This window comes from Poecilia reticulata, chromosome 2, assembly GCF_904066995.2.
Source record: "Poecilia reticulata chromosome 2, P_reticulata-male-v2, whole genome shotgun sequence".
Lineage (NCBI taxonomy): Eukaryota > Metazoa > Chordata > Actinopteri > Cyprinodontiformes > Poeciliidae > Poecilia > Poecilia reticulata.
The window spans coordinates 14,927,817-14,947,519 of NC_088831.1; the positions used below are offsets into that span (position 1 = coordinate 14,927,817).

Consider the following 19,703-nt stretch of genomic DNA (forward strand, 5'->3'; position numbering starts at 1 on the left):
GTCTGGTTGTGTCTGTTTGCAGCCATTTTGTATAAAGGTTGAGTTGGGGGCGTGGTCAGCAGCAGATTATCTGGATTTAAAGTGACAGAGACCTTGAAACATCTCAGAACAGGAAGAACCGATCAGACTGAAGTCTGATTGTGTAAGAATAAAAAATGTGATCAGCAGGTTTTGTTTAGGCCACAGATCCTAAACTGTTCAAAGAACCAATTCACCTTTAACTAGTTGAACTGGTTCTGGTCGTGAAGTAAAGCTGGATATTTGTTATAGATTGGTGATTGTTTAACTGGTCTGACTTTTCAAATTGTTCTTGTTTTCAAGATTAGATGAAAATCTGTCAGTTTGTTCAGGAAACATCTGGACACACCTGGTCCAGGTGAGCCTTTGCCCTGGTTCTGGTTGGTCCCGGTCAGGAGCCTGTCTGGGCCGGGCGGCACCCCCTCCCCCCCCCCTTCTTTCTCTTTAAATTGGGGGCTGATTTCGGGCGTTATTTACCCTGTAATTCATTAGCGGCGCCACTGGCAGCGGCAGGCTGTAATTTCACGCTTCGCAATAAAAGATGTCTCATAATCTGCTTCATTTAGCAGCCAAAGAATTTAATGAAATTAACTGCAGCCCTAATTAAGACGGTGAATATTAAAGACCTGCTATCAGGCTTTAACGAGGCCCACCGACCCGCCCTCCGCCGGATCCGAAGAATATCATTTCCCTGAGAAAGGCTGTCAGCGCTGGGAGCCATTTTGGCCCTGATGACATTTCTGTCATGCACACCAACCCGGCAAATGAGCTTCCAGGAGCGGGGGGGCCGTTCTGGTCCGAGGAATAATTAAAACCAGGAACTCAGGCGTCAATCAGGCAGCAGCGAGCGCCTCCTGCTCGTTACCAGGGCCAACATGGCGGCGGCGCTCGGAGCGCAGCGGTTCGGCCGCTGGCCGCCGCGACTGGCCAGGAAGAGGAGCTGCTCCTTCCTCTAATGAAGGAAGGTTTGGATAATTGAGTTTCTAATTAATGACCCATAACTCTGATCAGATAAATCAGCTCCTCTTCCTCTCTGCTGTTGTTTAATCCGCTCGCTCTGCACCGCTCCCCTGGGCTTGCCCCGCGCCGCCATCCTCGCCTCATCAGTGCCGACCTTGGTGGAGACGGATGCTGCTCCACGGCGCCTCCCGTCCTCACGCCGCTGCCATGCTTCCTGTTCGCTGCAGGTGAAGCAGCAGCTTTCATCATCAGGAAGGAGAGCGGGTAAACCCGGCCTGCTCTGAGCGCCAGGTTCAGGAGGAACCTGCACCTCTCTACGGACACAAAGGAAGGAAGGTTCCACAGAACCAGAACCAGGCCTAACAGTTTTCTGTTCCAGCATCTCTGGAGGAGGAGACTTTATCTCTCAGCACCTCCAGGTACCGGGTCCATGAGATCACCGGGTCCATGAGGTCACTGGTACCTTCTACACCTGGGAAACTTTCTAAAGATACACCTGGACTGATGTTCGTTAGGGGAAAGTCTGATTGGTCAAACATAGAAACTGTCCAACCAATCAGAAGAGATCTCTGTCCAATCATTGTCTTCCATGTTGGCGAATGGCCTGACCTTACAGCTTCCTGCCCTCTGATTGGTCAGCTGATTCGACAAGTTCTTGGTCTGAACTCTGAATCATAATCAGTAGTTTTGAGGTAAATTGATCGCAGACGTCTCTGTTTCTGATCACATTTGGTGATTTTATTTTTATGATTTTAGTAAAATTGATCAAAATAATCAAAGTTCACAAACTTCTGGTCTGTTGTTGAAAGTCGGGTTTATGAATCACATTGACTCTCAGGTTGGGTCTCGTTTTGTTGAATGAAATCTTTGTATTTGGACCGGAACCTGAGGACGGTTTGTTTCAGAAGGCTGATGTGTTGGTTCTGTTAGTTCAAGCACAGACCCGACAGTCTTTCATAGGAACTTTTCAGAACTTCTCCTGAGGTTTCCGGCCGTTGCTGTGATTGGTTCTGTTGATGGACCTCACCGTTTGGGTCAGTGTTGGCTCTGACCGGGTCGAACGGCGCCGCCTCCTGCGTCCGTCCTGATCTTTGTCTGCTGAAAGTCTGTAATCAGCGGCTCACACTCCGGACCTGTCTGAGGGGATGATGGATGACCCGGATCGGAGTCCGGCCCGGATCAGATGCAGGAAGGTTCTGATTGACCCTCCTGATCCTGGAGACAAAGGGCCGAGGGTTTGTCCCGAGGATCCTGGGATATCTGTGCTGTCAGGCCGTCGGTGGCGGGAGGCGTCCATTGTGTGAGCAGAATGGGGGCGATTGAGCGATTAGAGGCAGATTATTGGACGGTTCTTTATCTGGTTCTGCTCAGCAGGTTTAATGGGTTTGATGTTCCTCTGCTGCCAGGACAGAAGCTGTCCCGCTGTCTTTGTGTCTCCGTCTTCTGGACGGATCGGACTCGTGACAGCGCGGCTCTTTAATCAGAGGCCCGGTCCGACTCCGCCAGCGTTTCTCCTAACGAATGACTCGTCTCTCGGCTTCCCCCGAGCTGCCGACCTTTTCCTGTCATCCCTCACAACGCCTCAGTGTTTTCAGGGATCCGCCGCCGCCGCTCAACACGACCTGAACCACAATCCTCGGCGGCGCCCTTGGACGTTTTGGGATGCCTAACAAATGACTTCATCTGCCGCCCCGAGCCGGCGACCTTTTCCTAAGCACTGCCTCGCCATACTTCACCGGGCTCAGAGAGTCCATCTCTAGAAGTATTTATCTTGCATCCATCCTCCCAGCAGGGACCTTGTGGGCCGTCATGGCCGCCGCGGCCCGGCCGCCTCCCGAAGGTAAAACAAGTGTGTCACAGAGGTGAATAATGGAGGATATTACCCATCAGGAGGGTTTCAATTAGCCTTCCTCTCATGCTAACTGATCACTTGTCATCCTCAGGAGGGATGCTGGGAATTAATCTGCTGCTGGAGGAAGTGATGCGTTATTTCCTGTTTCCTGTCCAAATAGGAACCTCAGTGAAATAAAACCAACATTTCTCTGATTCTTTCTCCTGGGAATCTGTTTACTCAGTTTGAAAGGAAAGTTTCAGTTTTCAGTTGGTGAAATAAATGAATAACTCATCTTCAGCTTTAGGATTAGAGTTCAAAGGTCAACACCTGACAGCCTTTTTGACCAACAGGGTCAGTATCCCTGAATATTTCTGATCCGCCTGTGGCTCTGGTCCGACTTGGTCTAGGCCGTTTTAGGCAATCTCCTCTGAGCTCAGATGATCCCAGGCGGCGGCGCTGACCTGGTTAGCCGCTAGCTAGCAGGCGCTAACGGACGCTCAGCCGGCTTGACAGCTCTCGGCTGCCAGCGGCCCTCGCTTGGCCGCGGCGGGAAGCTCGTCACGTCGCGTTTAGCGCGCCGCAGGGAAGCCATGTTGTTCCCGCGGCGCGCCGAGACGCCGCCGCTTCCTGACAGCAGCTGGGATGAGTTTGAACATGGCCGCCGCGGCCTGAGATCAGAACCGTCTCCAGCTCTGTCTCCGCGCCTCGCTGTCACTCTGAAGCGTTTCTTCGTGGCGTTTTGTCGCCGCCAATTACAGCGAGCCGGCGGGGGTCATGCCGGCCGCCGCGGCGTCCCACCGCCACCCACCGCCTTAATGAGAGCTGAGCGGAGAGCAGGCTTCTGTCCATCATCCTGCCTGTCCGTCCTCCTCCTCCTCCCGCTCTTCCTCCCTTCACAGCGGACTCTATTAATACTCTGTGTCGGAGTGTTAATGTTGTAGAGGTCCAGTGAAGTGACACGCGTGGCAGCGCGGCTGTAATTGCTAATCAGCGGACGGTTTTATCCCCCGCCGCCGCCTCCCTCTCGCCTCCTTTTTGACCTTCCTGCTCTCCCCTCGTACCTAATGAATGCTGCTCAAATGAAGTGTGGGCGGCGAAGGAGCGGAGAGCGAGCGGCGGGCCTAAACGCTCACTCGGCCGCGGCTGATGTGCGTAGGAGAGAGAAATAAAGATCCAGACAATTAAATAAGTGCTGATTTCCCCACATTTTCTCCCATTCAGCTCCTCTGACTGGATGTTTGGATTCCTGTCGTCTTCTGGCTGTGAGCTCGTTATCTCCACTCCACAGACCCTGGTGGTCATTTAGCTTGAGCTGCGACCGATCGAGATGTTGGCTAAATGCACAATTAGGACGCTGTGAGTCAGAGTCGAAGCTGACAGAACGTCCTCATGTCGGCCAACGAGAACTCACAGCAATGTTTGGGTAGTTTGACCCGCTTTTGGTCCAAACCTCGTTACCATCACCTTAAAGAGCCCCATCAGAACCAGAGCAGGAGATCATTTGGTATCAGTCCATGGAGCCTCTTGATCAACTGAGGGTTGTTTTAGGTCAATTTTAATCTGTTAGGTAATGTTGGGACATATTTTTTTTTATTATTTTGATGGTGGTACTAGCCGGTAGACCTTCGGTCTCTAGTCCAGTTCTGGTGGGTTCTTCATTTTCGTCATATAAAATTCCCATCAGGTCAAACAGACTAAGGACAGATTTTGTATGAAAGCAACCACAACTTGAACTGATGATGTTGTTTCTCAGTGTTACTTTCGTCTTGTTTTCTCCAACAGGATAGTTTTTATTTCCAGTTGATGTTTGTAACCTTCTTCTTGTTTTCATGTGTTGATAGTTTTTATTTCCAGCTCGTATCGTTGCTGTCGGCTCCAGTCTCTGGGTGTGACGCTGTATTTCTGTAATGACTGTTCCTGATGACTAACCCAGTGCTGCTTCCTGCAGGGCATGCTGATGAAGAGGAGCGGCAAATCCCTCAACAAGGAGTGGAAGAAGAAGTACGTGACGCTGTGCGATAACGGACTGCTCACCTACCACCCCAGCCTCCATGTAAGCTGATGGCCAACATTACCCTCCTGTTTGGCCATAACACACACTGTGTGTATCAATTAGGACTCGTCATCTGTTTGCCCACCATGATGAGGACATCAGCTCTAATGTGTCTGCTAATTACCCTGTTGGCTCAGAGAAGCTTTATGGCAGCAGGCGAAGACCTGCTGCTTCCTCACAGAGAGAGAGGATCTGGGTCAGGAGAACCGACCGCAGCAGGTCTGGAGAACCAAACGCCGCAGTTCAGAGAACTGACCGCTGCAGGTCAGGAGAACCGACCACTACAAGTCTGAGTTTATTAGAGACGAGAGGAGGCTTCCCCTGGCCGTTCAGGCTTCCTCTGGCCGTTCATGATAGGGAATGACTGCAGGTCGGCCTGTTGCTTCTTTGCTCTCATTTGCTGCGTTTCTATCACAAATGTGTGCAAAATGTTGTTGATATTCTGCTAACAACCCAAAAATGAGGTTTCCATTACCTTAGAAATATAATTAAAACGTGAATAAGTTTGTTCACGAGACAAGTTATTAAAAAACATTCCGCACCATCATCCTCCCACCACTTCCTGTCTGTCGTCTTCAACTTTTCACCAGAAAACTCACCAAACTCACATTTACCCAGTTGTTATAAGCATTTAGATTTTTTATTTATTTATTTTTTATAGTTTTTATTGACATTTAGCACGTTTCAGTTTTAGTTAATTTTTATTAGCATTTAGCTAGTTCTTTTTAACATTTGGCCAGTTTTTTTGGCATTTAGCTAAATTTTTATTAGTATTTTTTAGTTTTCTGTAGCATTTATCAATTTTTAGTATTTAGCTACTATTTAGCTAGTTTTCATTAGCATTTAGCTAACCATCATTAGCATACAGCTAACTGTCATTAGCATCTTGCTAGTTTTAATCAGTTTTTATGCTGGTTTTGAATCGTTGAGTTTATTCTTTGCTTAGGTCTTGATTGCTGAACTTGTTTTACTTCCTGGGTTTTTAAGTTTTTCTTTATTTTTCATGATGTCAGAAAAGTTTCAGTTTTCCAGATTACCGTATTTTCCGCGCTATAAGGCGCACCGCGTTATAAGGCGCATAGAATAGACGCTACAGTAGAGGCTGGAGTTACGTCATCCACTAGATGGAGCTGAACTAAAGTGAATGTCAACAAACAGTCCGGCTCTGGTCGGCGAGGAGAGCCTTCTGCGACTGGGCCGGGGCGTGGCCGGATGATGGTGACCCTTCTCCGTTCGCGCACAGCATGTTGGTGGAGAACGTGGCGCTAAATGACCTGCAGACGACCTGATTATCATGTCGGTAGGTAGATAGGTCAGTCAAACTTTATTAATAGATTACAAACCAGCGTTCTGACAACTATCCCAGCATGCACCGCGTGCTTCTTCTTCTATGGGCGAAAATGAAGTCGGCGGCTGCTTACCGTAATTGCTAGGCCTGTTGTGGCTCAATATTGGTCCATATATAAGGCGCACCGGATTATAAGGCGCACTGCCGGCTTTTGAGGAAATAGAAGGTTTTTAGGTGCGCCTTATAGTGCGGAAAATACTGTAATTAATCTTTGACTGGTTGTTGATGCTTTGTTTATTAATCTTGTCTTGGGACAGGCTGTCATTCATAACCTAGTTTTACGTCTTCATGCTATTGCAGTCCAAATAAAAAGTCAGAACTAAATTTGTCCATTTCAGCCTCCCATAGCCTCAGTTCTGACATGAAACAACATTTTATGACCTAAAGCAGCTGATAGTCACCTAAATATCAGCAAACTGTTTCCTGTCTTCAGCTTGAACCTTCCTGACCCTGAGTAGTGAAGTACAGTTTAGCAGCAGCGGGGAGTTGCTGGTTTGATTCCCTGCAGAGCCGTCGCCACACTTCGTCTCTCTGCTCCCGTCAGTCAGCCATTAGAGGAGCTGAAGCAGCAAATTAGAGTTAAACTCATCATTAACACATCAGCGCCGCATAAACAGCCCGACGCCTGCAGCAGCGCAGACCGACCGACCCGGATCAGCTGGATCAGTTAGCAACGCCGCGGTGCGGCTGCTAACTAGCTGGATCCAATCAGAGGCGCTAGCAATCCGACTGCTGAGGAACCACAGCAACACCACTAATTAGAGAACCAATCAGGAACAAACCAGAGTCACAGACTGGTTCTGATCCTGGTTCTGGTTCTGATTTGTCCGGATCGCTACGCACAGAAGAACTGGTGAAAACTGAATCATCTTCTACAAACCAGAACTGACTCTGAGTCATGTGTGAACCGGTTCTGGTTCTGGGTTCTGCAGAACCAGCTTGTTGCTAGGCCACCAGTAGATCTGCTGGTTCTGCTCCGTCAATCGGACCAGCGCCAAGCGGACCCATCCTCTCTCTCTCTCTCCATGCTGCGTCTTGCCCTCCGTCCTCTCAGTCGTTGCCGTAGCGACCAGCACTGATGAAAGCGTCGAATGCAGATGGAGAGTCATTAGGGCGTCAATCTGTCGGAGCGTTTACCCAGCAGCCCCGGCGAGGCCCTGGAGAGCACTAGGCTTTGAATAGGCCCTTTGTCAGGAGAGCTGCCAGGAGGAGGCGGGACGATCAGAGAAAGAGAGAGAGAGAGTGAGTGTGTGTGTGTGTGTGTGTGTGTGTGTGTGTGTGTGTGTGTGTGTGTGTGTGTGTGTGTGTGTGTGTGTGTGTGTGTGTGTGTGTGTGTGTGTGTGTGTTGTTAATAATCTAGTTTATGGTTATTATTTACGGCACGGCGGTGGCAGCAGTTACTGCGGGTCGTTATTCTCAGCCTCTTCATCAGACGCGTGGGGTCGCTTGGCGCCTGTCCAAACCCGTCAGAACCACACAGGATGTAAACAACCACAGGTCTAGTACCGGACCTGTTGACCGGTTCTGACTGGTTCAGTTGATCGGGTCGGGTTTGGACCGGTTCTTGTTCTGGTTTCCTTCAGGTTATTGATTCAGAACCATGTTGGTTTTTCTGGACGGGTTTGGGGTTTTGGGCTCCACTTGGTCCCGGGTCCGGCTCGGTTCTGAGTAAAACTCCTGGTCTGGTTTGGACCCATTTCAGCTGGTTTTGGTTCTGATTGTTTGGGCTTCAGCTGGTTCAGTTCAGTCTTAGTTTCTGGTCCAGTTTAGGCCTAGTTTGCATCGGTTCTGGTTCTGTCCAGCCAGGCGGTCATCTGTCCTGGTGGTTCTGATCCGGGTCGCTGCAGCTTTCTGTGCCCCCTGCCCCTCTCAGGTTAGGCTCCGCCCCCAAAGCTGCTGCAGCCAATCAGCAGCCGGCTCCGATCAGCAGGATTACTTTGTTTCCCCCTGTGGTGTCAGACTGCAGGTCCAAAAGAACAGAACCACAACCGATCAAGGTTTGGGATAATTTCGCTTCTGATCGTAGAATATTATCTTTATGTTTGATAAGTTTAATAAATAAAATGTTTGCTTCCAGCTGGAGTGAGTTTCTGTTCCATTAAAGGAGCGAATCGTTTAAATTCACCTTTTCTTTTCTTCCATCTGAGTTTCTGTCGCTTCTTCAAACAGCAAAGAACTAAAAAACATCCAGATGGTTAATTTAAAATGTTTTTAGTGTCTGGAAAGCAAAAATGATTAGCAGACAGAGTCCTGTCCGTTACCTAGCAACCCAGGAGAGTTCCGCCCATCACCTAGCAACCCCACAGAATTCCAGAACATTTGGAATTCTGTTGGGTTCCAAATGTTCTGGAACCCCATAGTTATGTTATGCTTTATTCAGCTGAATATTAGCATTTACCTAATATTTAGCTGTTATGCTTTTTTCAGCTGAATAAAGCATAACAGATTATTTTAAAACTAGTTATTGTTTTGTTATTTCTGTCTTTATTTGATCAGAAAGTCACTGAGGCTTAAATAAAATCCAGCGGTGTTCGCTAACGTAAAATAAAACTTTATTCAAACCAGTTATGTGCATTTACTTTTGTTTGCTGTGTTGGCCTTATCTCTCGCTCTCTCTCTCAGGACTACATGCAGAACGTTCACGGTAAGGAGATCGATCTTCTGCGAACCACCGTTAAGGTTCCGGGAAAGAGGCCACCGCGGGCCGTCTCAGCCTGCGGCGCCGGGCCCAACCAGAACGCCAACGGCCTGGTGAAGGACATGAGCAACGTCCAGCTGGGACCGACCTCAGGTCAGTTTCAGGGGCCCAAACTGTGGCCCGTGAACTGAGATTTTAGTTTATTAGACTCTATTTTTAATCCCGGCTGAAAGGACCAATCAGATTAATTGTGATTATTGATTAACTGGAGGAATATTTGGTGAAAAACAACATATTCAGAGTAACAATTTATCCAAAACTGTAGAAAAATATAACTGGTGATGAAAAGTTAGTACACCCTCCTGCTGTGTTCAGGAAGCGGAGCGGTGTAGGAAACGCCAGCGTTCTGCCGCTTCCTGAATGTTTGATGATCTGAGCCGACTGCAGGCCAGTAGCTCCTGTTTATCATCTGGATCCTTCAGAACCGGGCCGGCCTTGGCAGAACAGGCGCCATGCTTCACCTGAAGGAGGCGTCGTAAAACAAAAGCCGGGGGGCGCCGCCGCGTGTCGCGCTCCGCTACATAAAAGCAGCTCTGAGGCTTAAATCAAGCAGGAGAACCGCTGAGAGCATGAATATTCAGGATCCATCACTAATTACTGCTATGAATATTAATGCAGTCAGAGAGCAGGCTGTGATGAGACCGAAGGGGGGGGAGGAAACACTTCGAGAGGAAACGGGAAGACAGGAAGAGGAAACACAGGAGGAGGAAATGCAGGAGAAAATAGTCAATAACAGAGTGATACTACATCCCACCTGCAGGTGGCAGTGTTTCTCTGACTTCATGTCAGATTAGAGGTCATTATCAATACGATTATGAACAAAAAGTAACATTTACCAAATTTAAATATCACTAATATTCTTGTAAATTTTCTTAATCAGGTCCACAAAATCTTAGGTTTTTATTGAAAAAGATAAAACAGTCATAAAGCTAGCTGCTGCTCTGAATGTGTTGTTCTTCCAGCCAATGGCCAATTAATCTTTTACTAAATCAGTCAATTCATCACATTAATCAAATTATTGGTTTCAGCTGTGACGTTTAGTCCTGTAGTTCCCTGTGCTGCCTGCAGAGGGCAGTCTGCTGACCTCTTGACCCCCCTCAGGCTCGGTGTCCAGCAGCTCGTCTGTGTCCCAGATGGCAAGTGGCGTCAGCCTGGTGTCCTTCAACAGCCGCGGCCTGGAGGGCCTCCACCAGCGCTCCTACTCCGTCTCCAGCGCCGACCAGTGGGCCGACGCCACTGTCATCGCCAACTCTGGAGTCAGCACAGGTAGGAGGCTCGGGAGGCCAGACGCGTAGCTGCACCAGGGTGGGCCTCACGGTGCAGCTGCACCAGGGGGCCCGGTGGGCCTCACGGTGCAGCTGCATGGTGGGGCTTTGTGGCTGCTGGGGTGTGTGCTTGACTTGAAGTGGCAGCATTACGTCCTCAGGACCAAACACACACACACAGAGTGACAGCTGTCAGGCCGCGTGTTGTCATGACGATAAGCCTGACTGGCAGCCCCCCCGCCGGCCGTCCTTAAGCACTTAAGCAGCGTTTAAAGCTGTGAAACTGGTGGGGAGGAGAAGTGTTGCTGCTGGTACTCAACTCCTCCACACCGACGATCAACAAACACGAGACTGGTTTCAAACCAGTTTAATAGAAACAGAAAACTGTTTGAAACAAACCTCACACCATTATGCTAAACCATTTCCACGCTTCATCCAGTTAAAACCATCCAAGAACCAGTTAAAACCATCCAAGAACCAGTTAAAACCATCCAAGAACCAGTTAAAACCATCCAAAAACCAGTTCAAACCAGTTTGTAAAGCTTAATGAAGTTGAATCCTGATAATTTCATCCACAGTTTAAAACCTTTCAATTTGTTTATTTCTTTAAAATTAATTACAAATATTTTCTCAAAACATTTTGCCAATAAATCAGAAAACTGCTACCAGAGATAAAGTCCAAATGATTAAATGAAAACACAAACACAAATGAGTTTTAAAATAGAAAGTAAGTTATTGAAATGGACCCAGATGCAAATGTTCATAAGAGGTTCTGATAAAAACAGAATTACTCTAGTTAACTTTACCTGAAGTGAAGCTCATTTTTACAGTGTAGCTGAAGCATCCTGTTATTAAATGAATATAAAACCTTTCCCAGCTGCGGTTCTGCTGCGACCCGTTCTGTGGCGGCAGAGTGATGCTGCGGGGGGCGCTGCGGAGCGGAGCAGGTCTGCAGATGGCGGCCGTTAATTGCCGCTCGGGGACGGCGTCTTGTCAGCAGAGATAAGTTGTCACATTTTCCACTTGAGCTGAGACTAAACGATTGTAAAGTAAGTTATGGCCGTCCTTGGGGCGCCGCGCGGGTCGGGGTTCCGTTCAGACGCACGGAGCCGCTGTCAGCGCGCCGCCGCGCCGGCCGATTGATGGGAGCTGAATGTTATTTTATTCCGCCGCTGGTCACAGCTGTCAGCCTGCAGAGGGAGGCCAGAGAAACGCTGGGGTGATGCGGCGCGGCGGTGAGGCTCAGGCTCTACCGACTACTGCATCAGCTAACACACAAATCACAGCAGGTCGCGACCTTACAGACAACAAAACCAACAAACATCCACTCAGACCCATGAACCAAGAGACTGAAATAAAACTTTCCTCCAACCAGGTTTAGTGAAAGCAATAATCAAAACTACGTCTGAACACCGCGTTGATCTGTTTTATTATAAAATACTCTAGTCTGACCCGAATCCTGGTTCTGAACCAACATTAGGACATTTCAGAACCAGATTCATTGGTTTGTATTTGTCCAGTAACAATAAAGTCTGAGAGACCAGATTAAAACCAGTCCGAGACTAATTTACTGCCATCACTACAACCAGTATAAAATCAGTCCTAAACCAGTTAGGCATGGTTCCAGTCTAACACCAGTCCTGGTAGAGAACCCATCTAAAATCATAGCAACACTAAGACCAGTACCAGTCTACCAGTATCTAGAACAACCAGTTCTAACCTGTTTAATCTGGTTCAGATTAAAGTTCAAAAACCTGAGGCCAAAACCAAAACCTGATCAACCAAATCCAAAGCCAAAACCAGTCCGGTAGAAAGTCCAGTCTGCCTGGTGAACTGACAGACTGGATATCAAAACCATGTAGGACTGGTTTAAAACCAGTTTAACCTTCAACACGTTTAGATTAAACACTCAAACCAGATTAGAGGAAAATCAACCCAGTAGATCTGCCTAAGACCAGTGTTAAGTCTGGACTATGACCCACTCTAGACTGGTTCCATTTTAGATTGGTCTGGAACCAGTCTAGACTGGTCTGGTACCGGTTTAGATTGGTTTGGACCCAATAAACATAACCCTTACCTGAACTCAGGCTCGTGTAAACCTTGTGTCTTCTGTCTTATTGCTGCTCTACTTTGCAGACACTGGTTTGGGCGACTCGGTCTGCTCCAGTCCCAGTATCTCCAGTACCACCAGTCCAAAGATGGAGCCGCCCCCATCGCCGCACGCCAACCGCAAGAAGCACCGGCGGAAGAAGAGCACCAGCAACTTCAAGGCAGACGGCCTCTCTGGTACTGCGGAAGGTAACGCCATCCCCCCTCCCCTCGCCTCACTTTCCTCACCCGGGTCTGACCCCTGGACCGGTTCTGGTCCGACACGCTAGCGTGAGCGGTATCTGAGACCCGGGTTTGGAAACGCCGCCATGTGATCGTCTGAGACTCCTGACCTCCAGAGGGAGCGAGGGATCTCTCCATCCTCATTCCTCAGCCCTTCATCTTGTCCTCCATCTTTGATTTGTTTCAAAAGTTTAAACAAAATGTCTGTTTGCTACGATTCACCGTAGCAGACAGTGCAAATTATTGTATCTGCACTCCAGTCGGACCCTAGCTGTCTGACTGGAGGACGGCTAGGGTCCAGTCAAGATCCAGTCAAGAGTCTGTTCAGAATCCAGTCAGAATCTGACTAGAGTCCAGTCAGGCTCTGCCTGCTAGAGTCTGTTAGAGTTCAGGTCTGATCTAATCAGATCTATTTTCGACTTGTTGGGTCTGATCTGTGTTTGACTCGTCGGGTATGATCTGGGCTCTTGAACCTCCTGCTCTGGTTCTGTTGCTGCCAAACAATCAGGGCCTCCATCATCACTCACTGACTTCCTGGAATAAAGGTTCAGTTAGCAGCAGCAGCGTCCTGATTGGCCGGTCCCAGCGTAGCCCCGCCCTTGGTAGATTCCCGGCCAGCAGTTGGCTGTCTCTCTCTGACTCAGCGTTGCTAATGGAGCCAGTCTGTGCATGGCTGAACAGATGTGGCGGCTGCAGCAGATGTGTAATGTTGGTCTCTCCATCACCGCGGCAACAAGCAGCAGACATGACGAGTGGCTGCCTGAGTGATGGATGGGAGCTGCATCCTGCGCTCTGAGTAAATGTGATTTTCTCTCTTTATTCTGTCTTTATTCCTTTAATCCTGCGCCACCATCGCTCCTCTCCGTCCTCGCCTCCTCCGCCCGTCAGCAGCAGACTCGCCCCCCGATTAGTCAGCTTAAGTGAAATATTATAAATAATCCAGCGTATTGAAATCTTTTATCAGCTGTGTCACTTTCATTATTCAATAAGCGATTAGTAACAGTCTTCCCAATTTAGCCATTAAGCACTGAGCGCGCTCAGTCGGCCGCCGGCCTGTCATGCCGGGCGGCTGGTGAAGTATCTAGGTGTCAGAGCGAGGCCCGGGTAATTTACGATGGGGGACCGCCCTCTGCGGCCGACCACACACACACACGCACACACACATGCACACACACGCAGGTGAGATCACCTGCTTGGTTCACAGCTTCAGCTTCACACATACATTATAATACAGCTTTAAATTGAAACCATCGTTTTAGCTAAAAAAATACCAAAACAAACCCAGTTCAACAGGAAATGACATCAGAGCTTCAACCACAGGTTCTGCTCCCGTCTGGGTTTATTTCCATTAATTAAACAAATGTTTATGTTTTAAGATGTTTTTACTAATTGCGATGTTTTTACTAATTAGAGACCCACACCTGGATCTCACCAAGAATAAAGCTGTTCAAAGCCAAAAACAAGTTCTGACAATGATCAGAACCAGTTTAAACCAAACTGAACCAGTTTAAACCAGACTGGACCGGTTTCAAACCAGACAAAACTTGTTTAAACCAGAACCGGCTGTAAACCAAGGAAATGAACAGAAATAAACCAAAGCCAAAACTAGTTTATTCAGAAGTGTAAGCCAGTAGTAAACCAAGACAAACAACAAAACCAAACCAGTCATGAAGCAGTGCCAGGACCAGCTGGGATCCCTGGCCCGCTCCAGATGGAAAGGCAAACTGGCTCCAAACTGGTCTTAAACCAGTTTGGAGCCAGTATCAAAGCCAGTATAAGTAAACCAGAGCAGTCACTGAGCTGCCTGGATAGACACCAGCATATCTGCTGTGTAGCTTTCAAAGCCGACCTCTGACCCCCAGAGTCTGAAGTTTCCTCTTTCACTGGTGACCCCTTGACCCCGGACCAGAGCTGATTGGGCGTTCCCCTGGCAGGTGCTCAGTGGGTCCGCCAGGTGAGTCGCAGCAGGAAGTCCTTTAAAGTCGATTAATGAGGGGGAAGCCGGCGGGTCGGACGGGGTTCTGACTGGTCAGGTTCTGGTCGGGTTCAGACTGGTCTGGGTTCTGTTTGGGTCAGAACCGGAGCCCTGAGGTGTATACCTTCCTGCCTCCATCCTGCGAAGCCTCTTCCGCCTCTCAGAGCGGGTTCAGACTAGTCTGGGTTTTGGTCGGGTTCAGAACCGGACCCCTGAGGTACATCCCTCCCTCCTCCCTCCTGTGAAGCCTCCTCCGCCTCTCGGAGGGAGAACAATCGTCTGCAATATTTTCCAGGTTATTAATGCTGTAAAATGCTGCGAATAATGTGCGGAGTAATGACCTGTGTCGCAGAGCAATAGTGTGTGCGCTGACATTTAAGGCTTTTAATTTGTGTTTCCTGAGGCCGCCGCCTGTCTGCCGGCGCGCGGCCGGCCGGCCCGCCTGACGGCCCGCCGCGCGTCCTGCTGGAAACGTCGGCTGTTTGGGTTGTTCTGTTTGTGCTGCTAAAGGTTGCCGGTGTCAGAGTTCACAAATTGCCTCGGCGCCACCTCCCTCTGCGCGAATGTCAGCCACAGTAGCCGAGAGCGCTGGCAGTAATTACCAGCACCGCCGCGTGTGTGTTCTGGTGTGTGCATACGTTTAGTCAACCCGCAACGTTTAAACCCACCGCTGACACAAACACTCTGGGAAAACGAGCAAGGCATCAAAAATAACCTTCATGTGCTACTGGAGCCTCTGATGCCGCTGAGGCTGATGCTGCTGCTGCCATGGCAACGCCCATTTAAACCAGTCCAGAACCAAAACCCAAACCAGTATTAAACCAAAACAAGTCCATAGTTTAAGGCCAAAACCTTCACACTGGTTTTAAAACTTTGACCAGTTTCAAACCAAAGCCGGACTCAGACTCAACCTTAGGCCAAGACCAGCATAAAACTGAAATAAAACCAGTTTCAATTGGTGTTTGAAACCAGTTCAGAACCAAAGTTTAGCACTGAAGCAGAATCTGGTTCTGAGGTTAATACCAGTGCTGAACTGGGTCAGATCAGCACCAGGCACTGGACAGGACCAGTGTGAACCAGAAAACATAACTGGTTTAAACTGAAACCAGTGGAGAAATGGACCTGACTAGCACTTATTCTGGAACCAATTTAAACCATTATAAACCAGTTTAGGTGCTAGGTTTAGTGCAGTGACCTGTAGTGGCCACCTGGGGGCAGCAGCCTGTGCTGAACGTGTCCTGGTGGAGTTGAGCCACGTTTCTGTCCATTTCTGGACAGAACCAGGAGTTTTGGACCCAGAGGCTCCAGGTGTTTGTTGACCTTTAGAGCTGTAAATGTCAGGCCAGTTCTGGTCCAATCCGGACCCTCCTGGTTCTATTCATGAGCTGCTGTGGCCTGCCGGGCCGGCGTTTAATCTGTGGCTCTCGGGGCGCACGCTCTGTGTTGGTCCCCCCCCTCCCTCTGGAAGCAGAGCATCATGGGAATTTAATTACGGCAGGTCCCTGCAGGGCGGAGGCAGAGCCGCCGTTCAGAACCAGGAGGCTGACGGACCTCAAACAGTCGGCAGATCAAGTTTGGACCTGGTTCTGCTGGAAGCCACAGAATACGACCATCTCCCTCCGTTAAACTACGTTTGGTTCTTTTTGTTCTGATCCAACCGGACTCAGGGTTCTGCTTCTTCACTCTGCTGGACCCGGGTGCTTCATGTAAAAGCTCAAGTCTAAAATTAAGGCCTTAAAATGTCTGAAATTCACATCCGGTGGCCATAAAGGCTTTAAAACCACGTCTCACATTTCATCATGCCAAGACTATTGTTGCTAATTTTATGGTGGGATTTTTCTATCAGGCAAAAGTTTCACACCAGGCAGCTGAAGCTAATGTTAACTAGCTAGCTAGTCTGCCTGCATCATGGATCCAAAGTCGGGTTTTTGTGATGCTTGTTGTAACGTAGCAACCATCCTGTACGTTTAAAGTTTTTCATTCTTGGTGGAATTAAAAAGTTTGTGTTTGTGTTTCACTGAAACCTGAAAGATGGATTGAAAACAAGAAACCAACAAATTCATCTTGGTCCAAAAACCAAGATGAATTTCACAAACTCTTGATTTGATGATTGGATGATCTAATTGTGGTGAAAACAATAAAACTGTTAATTTGTGTAGTTTATTGTTTCTGATCTTAAAGTAGAAGGAACCAGACTGGAGGTTCGGTTTGGCCGTCAAACTGATGTTTTATAATGTTTCTGCTAATTTTGCCTGGTGGTCCTTTCAGAGTAAAAGCACAGAATGAAACCGGGCCGGTTCTCTGACCTGTTTTGTCCTCCACCAGAACAAGAGGAGAACTTTGAGTTCACCATTGTGTCGCTGACGGGTCAGACGTGGAACTTCGAGGCCACGTCGTACGAAGAGCGGGACGCCTGGGTCCAGGTCATCGAGAGCCAGATCCTAGCCAGCCTGCAGTCCTGCGAGAGCAGCAAGAACAAGGTGACCCGCTTGGTTCTGTTGGTTCTGTTGGAGGTTTATAGCGACTCCTCCTGAATCAGCCCCAGATCTCCTCTCAAACCCAATCTTTCCCGTTTCCACTCCCATAATTACAGAATAGCAATTACTGTCGGGTCGGCCCGGTTCTCGTCTCAGCCGTGTTTACGCCTCAGGCGCTCAGCTCTCTCAGAGGCCCCTCCCCCACCCGTTTCATTTGTTTGCCATGTTTTCCCTTCACGCCTGAAACGTGTGTCTGTGATGATGTGTGTTGATCTAACCGAGCCGCTCTCTGGACCCAACCTTCTCTCCTCCAGTCTCGCCTGACCAGCCAGTCGGAGGCGCTGGCACTGCAGTCCATCCGGAGCATCCGGGGCAACGGCCGCTGCGCCGACTGCGACGTACCGAGTGAGTGTGCCGCCTGTTCTAACACTTTTAGCACCACAGAAGAAGAAAGGAGGTCCTGGTGGACGACAGGAACCGTTTACTGGTTCTTCAGTTTCTACGACCCTGACGGGGAAACCTTTGAGTTTACAGACGATAGCCATCGGTGGGGTTGGTACAGGAAGTACATTAACAACAGGAAGTACATTAACATTATGTACAGTAACAGGAAGTACATTAATAACAGGAAGCACTGTATCAACAGGAAGTACATTAACAACAGGAAGTACATTTCCATTGGAAGCCAAATTAATTAAATCAGTTACTTCAGGATCTTAAATATTTTTACAAACTTGTCAGAAACGATCAAACTATTCTGTGTAATTCTGGTCTGTGGTACAATGTGATGCTTGTTGTAAAGTGGTAAAAAAAAAAAAAAAACAGATAAAGTTACCACAGCGCCCCCAGTGGCTGGAGGATTGAACTGGTTGTAGGTAGTTACTGTGTTTGTTTGGACTAGGCCATTCAGGAAAAGATTCCCAGTTTGAATGTTTTGCTGTCCTCTGACACCCAGCTGGTTCGGGTTCTGCCCCACAGATCCGGACTGGGCTAGCCTGAACCTGGGCGCTCTGATCTGCATCGAGTGCTCTGGGATCCACCGGAACCTGGGGACCCATCTGTCCCGGGTCAGGTCCCTGGACCTGGACGAGTGGCCACTGGAGCTCATCAAGGTGATGTCGGCCATCGGCAACGAGCTGGCCAACAGCGTGTGGGAGGCCAACGCCCAGGGCCGCCTCAAACCGGGGCCGGACGCCAGCAGGTAGGAGACGCCTCCAGAACCGGGCCACGACCCATTCACACGATTAGAACCAGATTAAAATGATTCAATCTGCTGGATTTAGTTCCTGTGTCTCCATGTTGGGGTCAAAATATGGAAAGTGGTTAATTATGCCAAATCAGAGCTGGGGTCGTTTCCATGGCGATGGGCCATCATTAGTCAACAGAAGCTCCTTATAATTATCAGATAGATAATCAGGAAGCAGCTTAACCGCGCTCCGTTCAGAAGGTTGCTTCTGGTTGTTGCTGTTTTATTTCCTGTTGTTGCTCCCCATGTTGCTGCTCTTGTTGCTGTTTTATTTCCTGTTGTTGCCCCCATGTTGCCGCTCTGGTTGCTGTTTATTTATGAACCTCTTGCTGCTCCCCCTGGAGAGGCCGGAGCAGGAGGTCAATATTATCTCTATTAAGCTCCACCTCGCTCTGCAGCGGCTCCATCTCCTCCTCTCTGCTGTCGATAGTCTTTATCAGTCCATTCCTTAAGTGGCTCGCTGTTTGTCCTCTCCCGTACATAAATCCCTCAGCCTCTCTCTCATCCTTCTGTCGTTTCTCCTCTCAGACGGCAGATTCTGCTGATGCTTTGCTGCCGGCTCTAACGTCTCAAATTATAAGTTATTAACATCAAACGCTGCTGTAATCTCTCCATTTCTCTTCTTCTGTCATCAAACTCATGGCCAGAGGATTCATTCCTCCGATCCAGCTGGTGGAAACGCTTCCTCCAGCCACCAGCAGGTGGCACTGCGTCGTGTCTGACTGCATGTCTCACTATCTCTGAACAAAACAGAAAAATAAAACCAATTAAAGATGGCCTCCATCCTTTATAGAGGACCCAGAATTATACTCCACTAAGAGCAGCAACACGTTAGCATTTCATTAATCTAGTTAAAGGAGAAACAACAACGCAGTAAAACTAGTTACTGAGGTAAACGTACGAATGTCTGGGATTAAATCTGCAGGTGAAGCTGACAGGATTAAACTCAGAGCATCGTTGTTGGCATGAGAGAAGATAAATCTAGGAGTAGTGATAACTATGGAGATAAATTCATCCCAAACTACAAAATATGAACATTGAAAAACATATGAATTTAATATTAGATCAGTTTTGAGAGCGTTTCCTAAAATAACTTTTGATCATTTAGACAAAATTTCTGATAATTTTAAATAAATTTCTGATCATTTTAAAATAAATTTCTGATAATTTTAAATACATTTCTGATCATTTTAAAATAAATTTCTGATCGTTTTGAATGGATTCATGATTCCCAGGAGCTGCGATTCTGCGTGAATCGATTTATTCTGCGTGTTTAAATCCCGGCGTGTTAAAGAGAAGAGGAGCTAAAAGTGCAGGTGGAGGGTTGAGTGTGGATGTGGGGTAATGGATGGAGAACTGCCCCCTGCCCCCCCCCCCCCTTCCCCCCGTGTTCTGTGGAGTGAGTAATAGAGGCCGAAATTTCATTTTGCAAGTGGCTGATTTAATGATCCAAAGGGTAATTAATGGCCTGATTATCTTAATGTTAAATATGGCCAGC

At 48.3% G+C, this 19,703-nt stretch overlaps 1 protein-coding gene across 7 annotated transcripts in view; it reads left to right on the plus strand.

Annotated features, from left to right (window-relative positions):
• Nucleotides 1–19,703, plus strand: part of agap1 (ArfGAP with GTPase domain, ankyrin repeat and PH domain 1) — a 59,732-nt gene that overhangs the window by 29,397 nt on the left and 10,632 nt on the right. For 6 of the 7 annotated variants that reach the window (XM_081598050.1, XM_081598052.1, XM_008396535.3 and 3 more), the window contains 7 exons: nt 4,761–4,865; nt 8,836–9,004; nt 10,013–10,177; nt 12,313–12,474; nt 16,808–16,962; nt 17,274–17,364; nt 17,938–18,160. In XM_081598050.1, coding sequence (XP_081454176.1) covers nt 4,761–4,865; nt 8,836–9,004; nt 10,013–10,177; nt 12,313–12,474; nt 16,808–16,962; nt 17,274–17,364; nt 17,938–18,160 — 1,070 coding nt within the window. The remainder of the gene's footprint in view (nt 1–4,760; nt 4,866–8,835; nt 9,005–10,012; nt 10,178–12,312; nt 12,475–16,807; nt 16,963–17,273; nt 17,365–17,937; nt 18,161–19,703) is intronic. The other variant, XM_081598040.1, reaches the window with a different exon arrangement.